The sequence below is a fragment of the Eurytemora carolleeae genome, unplaced genomic scaffold (assembly GCF_000591075.1).
Source record: "Eurytemora carolleeae unplaced genomic scaffold, Eaff_2.0 scaffold326, whole genome shotgun sequence".
Lineage (NCBI taxonomy): Eukaryota > Metazoa > Arthropoda > Copepoda > Calanoida > Temoridae > Eurytemora > Eurytemora carolleeae.
In genome coordinates this window covers 94,331-105,176 of record NW_019396246.1, presented here as the reverse complement: position 1 = coordinate 105,176, position 10,846 = coordinate 94,331, and the positions used below count along the sequence as shown (strand labels likewise).

At 33.8% G+C, this 10,846-nt stretch overlaps 1 protein-coding gene across 1 annotated transcript in view; it reads left to right on the top strand.

Moving 5' to 3' along the window:
* LOC111699271 (RNA polymerase-associated protein CTR9 homolog) overlaps nucleotides 1–9,468 on the top strand; it is a gene marked incomplete in the record, with an annotated part of 21,058 nt that extends 11,590 nt beyond the window's left edge. The window contains 12 exon segments of the mRNA XM_023469899.1: nucleotides 1,118–1,199; nucleotides 1,730–1,867; nucleotides 2,521–2,568; nucleotides 2,691–2,735; nucleotides 3,720–3,854; nucleotides 4,734–4,820; nucleotides 5,128–5,334; nucleotides 5,608–5,889; nucleotides 6,507–6,565; nucleotides 7,209–7,297; nucleotides 8,079–8,135; nucleotides 9,010–9,468. Coding sequence (XP_023325667.1) covers nucleotides 1,118–1,199; nucleotides 1,730–1,867; nucleotides 2,521–2,568; nucleotides 2,691–2,735; nucleotides 3,720–3,854; nucleotides 4,734–4,820; nucleotides 5,128–5,334; nucleotides 5,608–5,889; nucleotides 6,507–6,565; nucleotides 7,209–7,297; nucleotides 8,079–8,135; nucleotides 9,010–9,350 — 1,570 coding nt within the window.
* Nucleotides 9,469–10,846: the final 1,378 nt, after the last annotated feature.

The following is a 10,846-nucleotide window of genomic DNA, read 5'->3' as shown; positions in this document are numbered from 1 at the left end:
ACTATTACAAGTATGCAGAGATTTGCAAAATCTCACCAAACTTGGTTTGAAATGAAGATGAACTAAAAAAAAATTATAAAGTAGGCAGTCGGGCAGTATGCTTTAAGACTCGGCAGTTTGATGAAAGTGTCTAATGGAAGGCTAAAAGCATCGTCCATATTTTTGGGAATGGTCAGAAAATGTTAATTTCCACTCTTCTGTCAGGACTAGGGTTGAGATTCAAATTGATATTTCTGAATTAAGGTATATCAATACTTCAAAAAACGAAAAAGGTAAGTGAGCATGAAAAGGTAAGTGAGCATGTTTTACTGAAGTATAAAAGGTAAGTTTGCATGTTTTTAATATAAAAGAAAAAGGTAAGTGAGCATGTTGTTTTTAAGTTAAAAAGGTAAGTTTCTATGTATTAATGTAAAAGAAAAAGGTGAGTTTGCCCTGTGCATGTTGTCAGTACAAAATAATTAAGTTAATATCAATATTGATCTATACTTAAAAGATCAATATAAGGAGCGTGTAAGAATGAATATTCTTTAACTAGTGTAAGAATTTCCATTCTTTAATGCTTGGAGCGTGTAAGAATATACATTCTTTCACGCTCTGACCGTGTAATAATTTCCATTCTTACACGGTCTGAGCGTTAAAGAATGAAAATGCTGCACCTACTGTGTAAGAATAAGCATTCTTAAACGCAGGGAAGCGAACAATATTAAAATTGTTCCTCCTGAACCGTGTAATAATGGAATGGAATAATGGGAATTCTTACACGATAGGTTTACTACTATGGAACCGAACAGATATGATATAATATTTATTATAATTAGACATTATAAATTCTCAACATAGGATTAAAAATTCGCAAGTTACTAAATTTATGATAAAGAAACCACAATTAGACATTGTAAATTCTCAACATAGAATAAAGAAATTTTAACTTACTAAATTTATCTTATAAAAACCACAATTAGACATTGTAAATTCTCAACATAGAAAGCGAGGTCGTTTTCATCCTTATTGCACAGTTAAAGATTAAAAGAATACCGTGGTGGGTTATGCTGCTTTTCTTTGAATGGGATTTCACTTATAATTACATGAGCAGTCCCTTAAGTCTGAATTATTTTAGAAATATCTGGGCAGCTAATGGTATAGGAGCAGTACTAGCACACAAAGGTTGTATCCAGGAAGCCAGAGATATCTTTGCTCAGGTATTTATCAATTACTCCCCCCCCAGCCTTTAAACCGCCTTCTCTTTGTAAATAAATTGTAGAGTCTTTTCTACTGAATGGGGGGGGGGAATTGTGGAGTTTGTTTTGCACTCAAGAGGGGGAAATTAACGGAGTTGTCCGGTAGACGTATAAAAAATAGGAAGTAAATTCTCCTTCAAATCTTCGAAAATCATTTCCCTGCCCTATTGGCCAGGCGCCCAATTTCTTCCTCGACTTCAAAGTCATATTTTTACCGAATTTTGTAATAAAAATTATAATTATTATTAATTAATTTAATCTAGCTTTAATATAATCATGAGAATATTAAAAAAATGGTAATACTACCTGGGTTGATTTTATAAAATTTTAGAAGCTTTAAGAAAATTTAAAAATTCGGCTATTTTTTCGAAAAAAATTACCTCCGGCCCCCACCCCCCTCCTACGTAAATCTCACCAGATTTTGGGTAAAATGCTACAAAATTTTAGGGCAACAATTTTCCAAGAACACCATTAACGTTTTTTTAATTAAGGTTCGTGAAGCTACAGCTGAGTTCTGTGATGTCTGGTTGAATATTGGACACATCTATGTCGAGCAGAGACAATATATCTCCGCTATTCAGATGTATGAAAACTGTCTCGCCAAGTTCTTCAAGTATCCAAATGTAGAGGTAAACCTCAAATTTGTCGTAATTTCAAGTAATCTTGTATAAAGGGGCTTGTTAGATTCACAACGTCCTTTTTTCTTCTAGCTTAAACACTGAACAGTGTTTCATTTTAAATATGTCCTCTATTGTCTCTGAAGCATTTCACTTAAATCGAAAAACCCTACTTGTATTGATAGAAGTAAAACAATTGATCATATTCATAATTTTATTCAACTATAAGGCGTGAGAAATTACAAATAAGCAATCACAATTTACTATGCAGTCTGGACCCGCCTAACCGGGGTAGGTTGTTTTGAGTGGTTGACCCCAAGTTAGTTAACGATAATGAATATAATTGGATAGTGGAAATGCACATCCAATTATGTTTTGGGATAGGTAGGGAGTTGATTGGGAGGTAGGAGATTGTCAGGTGATCTGTGGCAGGGTGAGATCAGAGGAATTAATGTAGAGATACTAGAATAACAGGATTTAAAGGATGGTGGATACACAAACACAAATTAGCTAATAAAGTTTCAATTTTTTTATATAAAATCTACATACATCATATACATTATACAACTAGTTGCCTTTATCGCCTACTCTTCCTTTAAATAGTTTTGCAGATTTATTTTCTTTAAGGTCAATTTTTACATTGTTTAAAATTGAATTTGTTTCAGGTTCTCCAATACTTGGCTAGAGCGTACTATAAGGCGGGGAAACTGAAGGTAATGCCTTAATAATTATCAATTAAAAATTAAACTGAATTAAATTTGTATATTAGTCTATTATATTAGTTGATTGACGATTGATTGGTTGATTGATTGATTGATTTTCTGTTTGTATTTAGGAGGCTAAAGCAGCTCTGTTAAAGGCTCGTCGTGTTGCTCCTCAGGTAAAAGGGGTGGTTTTAAATATGTTTACCCGTCGAAGTCCACCATTGAGAAGTCAGGATGTTTTTAAGCTGAACCTATCAGAACTCAGGATTCAATTCACATTAAAACGGATTAAAATACATAGTGATGTTATCAAGTTTTAGATATCTTTTTGGTGTGGCATTACCTCATTTGAAAACAAAAAAAACCTTGCTTTGTATCCGAACCCTTTTGAATTGCGACATTTTGACTTCCTGGTTCCGGATACGGATTCAAGAGTGGCATTTAATTAACTAAACATTTTGTCACGCAAAAAAAACCCGTGGCCCCAGCACAAAACTCAACTGATAACTAACGAGAGATTATAAAAACTTCCTAATCTCTAAATGTTTCATTGAGTTGAAGCATTTTATTGGTTAGGGGAAAAAATTATAGGACATTTAAAGGAAGTTTGTTATCTTATTTAGTACTTTTCCCCAAAAACCAGATGATAAGTGTAAGAATATGCTTCAGATTTGATTCTTTGACTTCGATTCTGCAGTATGGAAATACTATGTCCTGAAAGTCTGATTTGATTCTTTAACTTCGATTCTGCAGTATGGAAATATTATGTCCTGAAAGTTTGATTTGAATCTGTTACTTCGATTCTGAAGTATGGAAATATTATGTCCTGAAAGTCTGATTTGATTCTGTCACTTCGATTCTGAAGTATGGAAATATTACGTCCTGAAAGTCTGATTTGATTCTGAAGTATGGAAATATTACGTCCCTGAAAGTCTGACTTGAGTTCCTGAACGCTCCTGTTCAAAGAAAAAAGGAACTTTCCCCCAAGAACTTAAATTAAATGCAAATTCTTTTTACATTAAGTCATCACAAAGCTATAAATTCATATCTCTTTCCTGCTTTACTAAATGTATTATATGTGGCTAGTTGGAAATTCCCTAAAACTTTAATTGATTGATTGAGGCATAGTGATAAAGATAATTATTGTTTGTTATGTTTAGGATACAGTTATCCTGTACAATATAGCTCTAGTTCTACAGAAACTAGCAGCTCAGCTGCTCCGAGATGAGAAGAGCAGCTTGGAGGAGGTTCTTCAAGCTGTTCATGAGTTGGGAATATCTCATAAATACTTTCAGGTAAACAAGTTCGCCAGTAGCTGCGTATCTCAAGTGCGTCAGTTGCTGCGTATGTCAAATGCGTCAATAGCTACGTTTTTCAAGTGTGCCAGAAGCTGCGTATGTTAAGTACGTCAGTAGCTGCGTATGTCAAGTGCGTCAGTAGCTTCGGTTGTCAAGTGCGTCAGTAGCTACGTATTACAAGTGCGCTATAAGCTGCATATCTCAAGTGCGTCAGTAGCTGAGTATGTCAAGTGTGTCAATAGCTGCTTATGTCAAATGCCAGTAGCTGCGTATGTCAGGTACGTCAGTAGCTACGTATATCATGTACGTCAGTAGATGTGTATGTCAGGTACGTCAGTAGTTGCGTATGTCAGGTACGTCAGTAGCTGCGTATGTCAGGTACGTCAGTTATGTCAGGTGCAAAGCTCTTTAAAACCACAAAGCTTTTAGAAAAACGGGATTTTCAAAAATTGAAATGATCATTATCGTTATTGTTATCATTATTGTTATTATTATTTGTATCATTATTGTTATTGTTACTGCTACCATTACTTTTATTGTTATTGTTATTGTTACTGCTATCATTACTTTTACTGTTATTGTTATTGTTATTGTTATTGTTATTGTTATTGTTTTTGTTTTTGTTTTTGTTTTTGTTTTTGTTTTTGTTTTTGTTTTTGTTTTTGTTTTTGTTATTGTTATTGTTATTGTTATTGTTATTGTTATTGTTATTGTTATTGTTATTGTTATTGTTATTGTTATTGTTATTGTTATTGTTATTGTTATTGTTATTGTTATTGTTATTGTTATTGTTATTGTTATTGTTATTGTTATTGTTATTGTTGGTGTTAGTATTATTTTCAGTATAATCATTATCATTAATATCATTATCATTAGTACCTGGCTGTGGAGGGGGATAAGATGAAGTACGACCTCGGTAGAGCGGCAATAGAGGCCAGGCAGTGCCAGGATCTTCTATCTCAGGTAGTATCTACATCAAATACTTTTTAAGAGACTTATTATTATTTATTCTATCATCTATATTTCAATTAAAGAAGTGTCATAGCTAGTTCCAGATAATGCATTATTATAAATAGGTAAGTATATGAAACAGGATGTTTAATCTTATATTTCTATAGAATTTTAATCCCATTTTTTGTTCCAAGGTTTTAAGTTAAATTATTACATCTGCGATAAGAGGGATGGGTGTGGGTGTCAATAGAAAATTATTTTTTTCTCGATTATTTAGTTTTTTTGGTTAAAAACAAACCTTTACAAATTTTTTTTCCAGGCCCAATACCATGTCGCACGCGCTAAGACCATCGATGAACAAGAGCGCGCTGCGCGTAAAAAGCAAACCGAAGAGCGTGAAAAGTTTCGTAGAGAACAGGAGGCACTGCTGCGCTCGAAAGAAGAGGAACGACGCGCTCAGTTGGAGGAGAAGGTTCGCGCGCGTGAAGTTTACAAGGAGAAGATGAGGAACGCGACTCAAATAGAGGTAATTTATATAATTCTACATTTCATAAAATTCCAAAACTAAATTTGGAAGGTTCTAGAGGTGAATATTTTCTCAAAAATCATAATTAAAATAAAGAAATGAAAAAAGTTGTCTTTTGATGTCCAATTTATCATTTTCCCTCAAATTATCAAAAACCTTTCTCCACGATTTAAAATAAGGGTTGAAATTCGATTTTCGTTCAATACAATGTTACTTTTTGTACGGATTAGAAGATAGAAAGACCGGTTGTCAACTAGTTTTTCATTAATTTAGATGATCGACGATACACCTGCGGCGCGTAAAAAAGGCGGCGGTGGCGGACGAAGGCGTCGTGACGACGGAGAGATCAAGACAAGCGACGAAAGCGGGGCGGAAGGTCGTGGTGAAGACGGAGAGAGAGGGCGGAAGAGGAAGAGAGAGAAGAAGAATAATGGGAAAGAATCTAAGAAGGAAAGGCGAGCAAGGAAGAGAATGGAGAAGAAGAATAAGGAGAAGGAAATGGGAATAGATAAACTATCCAAGAAAGCGAAGGGGAAGATCAGGAGTAAAGCTACGGTAAGACACTAACATAACAATTTGTACTCAATATCAATAACTCTATTTTTACACTCGTAAAGTTGACATTTTTTATTAGTATTAGTTCTCCCTCTTCTATACCAGTCCTTAGTTTTGAAAAGTTAGTTAACAACTGTTTTATTTCTTATTTTTAGACTGGCCAGCATTGATTTACAACAGCACTATTGAAACCTGTATAAATTTGCTCATGTTCTGTATGTTTATCCTCTCCATGAATTAAATAACCTCAACATGTACTTTATAGCCTTTTCATTCACTCTTCAACCTCGTCATGAACTCTATAACCACTTCATGTAGCTTATAACCTCGTTATGTATTTTACAACCTCTACATGTACTTCTCTACATGTACAAATTTAGAACCTCTTTATTTACTTTAGAACCTCGTAATGTACTCATTAACCTCGTCATGTAATTATAACCTCGTCATGTACTTTATAACCTCATCACGTTATATACTTTATATCATCGTCATATACTTTATAACCTCTTCTTGAACTTAATAACCTCGTCATGAACTTTATAACCACTTTATGTTCTCTATAACCTCGCTATGTACTCTATAACCTGACCATGTAGTTAACAACCTTGTGTTAGGTGAGCAGTGACAGTTCTGACAGTGAGGGTGGGGGCAGGAAGATGAAGATAGTCAGCAGGTAATTTAAAAACTATAGAAATAGTTGAAATAGCTTTTTAATAGGGGTACATATAATGCCATCCAATACGATCCCAAATGTTGATTGATTGATATTAAGGGCAGAAATTAACCATGTTGTTGTAAACATTTAGAAGTTTGATGTCAAGTTGTAGAAGAAAACTCCATACTGCAGAATGTATGTGTACTGCAAGGGAGTGTTTATTTTTCTGCATATTATAATTTATCTCCTCTATCGATTACTGATATTTATATCGTTCAACCCCAAATGCAGTACACGTTTCCGAAGTTTAGTACACGTACACAAAAAACGTTTCTGAAATTTAGTACACGTACACAAAAAACGTTTCTGAAGTGTAGTACACGGACACAAAAAACGTTTCTGAAGTTTAGAACACGTACACAATAAACGTTTCTGAAGTGTAGTACACGAACACAAAAAAAACGTTTCTGAAGTGTAGCACACGTACACAAAAAAACGTTTCTGAAGTGTAGTACACGTACACAAAAAAATCTTGCCAAAAACTTCACAATGACTCACAAAGTGTATTTTCATGCCCTTAAATGTACTTTCAGCCCCGATCCCAATATTATATGAACTTTTTGAAATTTGAATTTTGAATTGAAGTTTGAAATTTATTTAGAAGTGGAAGTGAGAGTGGAGGAAGTGACAAAGGAGGAAAGAAGAGAAGAATCGGAAGTTCAAGTAGATCTAGATCAAGATCTAAATCAGGTATCTAGATATATATATATATATATATATATATAGTAATCTGTGTTTGTCTGTTTGTTTATTTGGAGGTACGATCATAACTAGTCCCCCAAGACCGATTTGCCTCAAATTTCGATTTGGGAATTCGGTAGACGAACGACTTTGTTTAAAAACCTAAATTGAGTTGTGGAGTCTATTCTAATGGAAAATATATTCCAGCTTGTTTTCTTCTTTCTAACATTTCAACGTTTATTTTGGAACTGAGCGACGCTTTATTTTAAGAGGGACAAATTTCAATTTAAAGTTGTTCCCTTTAATTCTTTATTTGATTAATGAGTTCCACTACAATCCTAAAATCCAACCTTATCCTTCTTCACGAGCAGATATAGTGAAACTCAGGAACTGCTTTACTGTGGGATCTTAATCAAAACTTTCTGAGAGAGATCATCATTGGTATCATGGGTGTTCCTTTCCTAGGGGGTACATCTAAATCACCTTGAACCCACACGAATGCAGTCAAGGCTAGGAGGTCTTATAAATTTCTTTCTGAATTACTGCATACACTGATATATGTAACTCAATGCAGCTGACAAAGGGAAGTTCTTATTAACTTATGGAGAATCCACAATTGTAAATACCAAAAAAATCTAAAATATAATTAATTAATTAATGCATGTTCAGACAAAGCTTTTAAGTGTACCGTTGTGAATTGGACCTGTCACTCTATTAATAAAGAGTCACTCAAAAATACGACTGTACCCCCTTAAGGATGATTTATTAATCATGTTTAATATTTGCTTAGGAGGAAGATCCGGAAGTAGATCTAAATCAAGAAGTAGATCAGGATCTTCAAAATCAGGTAAAAAAACGGATTTTTCCCCGTCTTTTCCCCATCATTACCGACCCATGATGAGGGACCTTAAGTTACTTAATGTTCATTGTCCAATGTGACTTCCTCTGCAAAGTTTTAGTGAAAAAAATTCTCGCATAGTGATGCTGGGAGCTCTATGTCAGGTTTCTTCTCTGATCTTTCCATCATTTCTTACTTCTTAAAGACGATAAAATTGTGTACATAAACTTTTTTGGGAAATTAAAAATTATGACTAAAAACATCCCTCGCTGTGCTCTGGATGTTTTGTAGGCAAAATTGGTCTTGGAAACCTTTGTTAAAGTAAAATTCCCTGAACTTCCCCGGTAATTAGTTGTCAATGAAATTATTTCCTGCTCAATTGTGAGGCACAGATTTTAAGGGAGAAAAAAAAACAAGAAAGGGGCTTCGAAAATAGCTTGTTGATCGAGATGGCGGTTAATGAAATAATGAATAATATGAGGAAGAGAAAAGAATTTTATCTGCAAGTTTTATTTCGATATGGCATCACATTTACAAGGACTATTCACCAAAATGATTAAACTTTGATTAAATCATGAATACAGTGTTAAGCATACTTAACAGATCTTGAAAGTTATCAGTCGTTTGGTGCAAATATTTGTCACAAAAAGTGCATAGTTACAATTTATTCGTAATTTAACATGGTTCTTTTTCTTATAGCAAAAACCTTATTTTTTTGCAAACACAGGAAAAGCAGCAAAAGAAGGATTGGATTATTAATTGAGATTCTGATTCCATTCTTTGAGGTTTGATGATGAAGTAAATAGTTATAAAATATAGCAATAGTTTTATTATATTATGGTTTATACTATTATCAAAATAATTAAATAAAAACTATTTGCAGGATCACGATCAGGATCGGCAGCATCATCAAAGTCGAGATCAAGATCAAAATCGGGATCAAGGTCCAAGTCGGGGTCAAGATCCAAGTCGGGATCAAGATCAAAGTCGGGATCGAGATCTAAATCCCGGTCCAAGTCTGGCTCAAGATCAAAGTCTCGTTCTAAATCACGTTCACGTTCTAAGTCGGGATCAAGATCGCGTTCTGGCTCTGCTAAGTCGGGCTCAGCGGCCAGGTCGAGATCAGGCTCGGCGGCGAGGTCGAGATCAGGTTCGGCGGCGAAGTCGAGGTCAGGCTCGGCGGCCTCGAACAAATCTCGCTCAGCATCACCTGCCTCAGATTAAAAGATTAAAATAATAGAATGCTGAATTCCTAATTTCATGATGTTGTATTCAAATATTTTTATAATATACTTTGTCCAAACTTCTAAATGTTCAAATGTAAAACTATTTTGTTTTCAGACATATTTTTACTATGTGTAGTATGCAATGAGTCAGGAAATTACTGGAAAGCGCCCGTGCGACGGTCTCAGAGTTGATCTTAAACGCTGCTTATTGCTGGTAAATAATGTTTATTTATTTCTAGATACGAGTACTGTATTTTAGGGGAAGTTAAATAGGCTAGTATATTGTAGTATATAGAAATTTAAGTTATTAGTTAAATACATTTGGGAATTTTAGTCATGTCAACTTTGTCTTAAACAAACTTTTTATTCCCAATTTTTATTCTTTTTTTTTGGGTTAGATAGTTGTAATTTTTAAGTGTAAAGTGATACAATTATTTTCCAATTTTCATGCACATTGTTGAAAATTAACCATCAGTTCTCAAGTCAAAACACCTAAACTTTTTCTTTGGAATAAATAAATATGCACTGGCAGTCTACTTAGTCATAATCTCAAGTCTCAAGTTTCAGAAAATGCTATCTAGGGAATTTTGAGTAAATACATTTTCAAGAAATCGTATTGCATTTTCAGATCTAAAATCAAACGTAGCTATAGTTTCTAGGCTATATTTAGCTTTTTCTGTGATTTTCTTTAGAATCTTTGAGCCGTAATTTGCAGGATCCTCAAATTTTGCGATTTTTTTTAGCTGAGCAGTCATAAGATATGTTAAAGCAAAAAAATCCAATCCCCATGTATGTCATATGACTGTTTAAGTACTGCCTGAAAGAGTTTTCTATAGCGAAATTGTTAAAAATCACATCAAAATAACTTTTTCATGTCGTTGACTTTGGAATTTGATTTTTTTGCTACAATATATCTGATAGCTGTTATAAAAAATACAAAATTTGATGACCCTGCCATTTAAGGTTAAAAAGATGTCTTGAAACAAAATTTACACTTGATTTAGACCTGTAAATGTACTTGATTCAGACCTGTAAATGTACTTGATTTAGACCTGTAAATGTACTTGATTCAGACCTGTAAATGTACTTGATTCAGACCTGTAAATGTACTTGATTCAGACCTGTAAATGTACTTGATTCAAATCTGTAAATGTACTTGATTCAAACCTGTAAATGTATTTGATTCAAACCTGTAAATGTAATTGATTCAGACCTGTAAGTGTACTTGATTCAGACCTGTAAATGTACTTGATTCAGACCTGTAAATGTACTTGATTTAGACTTGTAAATGTACCTGATTTAGAAATTTCTTAAAAATGAATTTATTCAAAAAAAAACCCTGGTGGCAGTTTCTGAAACTTTAACTCAGTGGACTGCATATAAATACATTCCAAAGAAAAAAAATTAGTTGTTAAACTTGAAACCTGATGGTTAAATTTTATCAGTGTGCACATGTCAGTTTACACTAAAAAATTCTAGACTGATTGTTGTCTG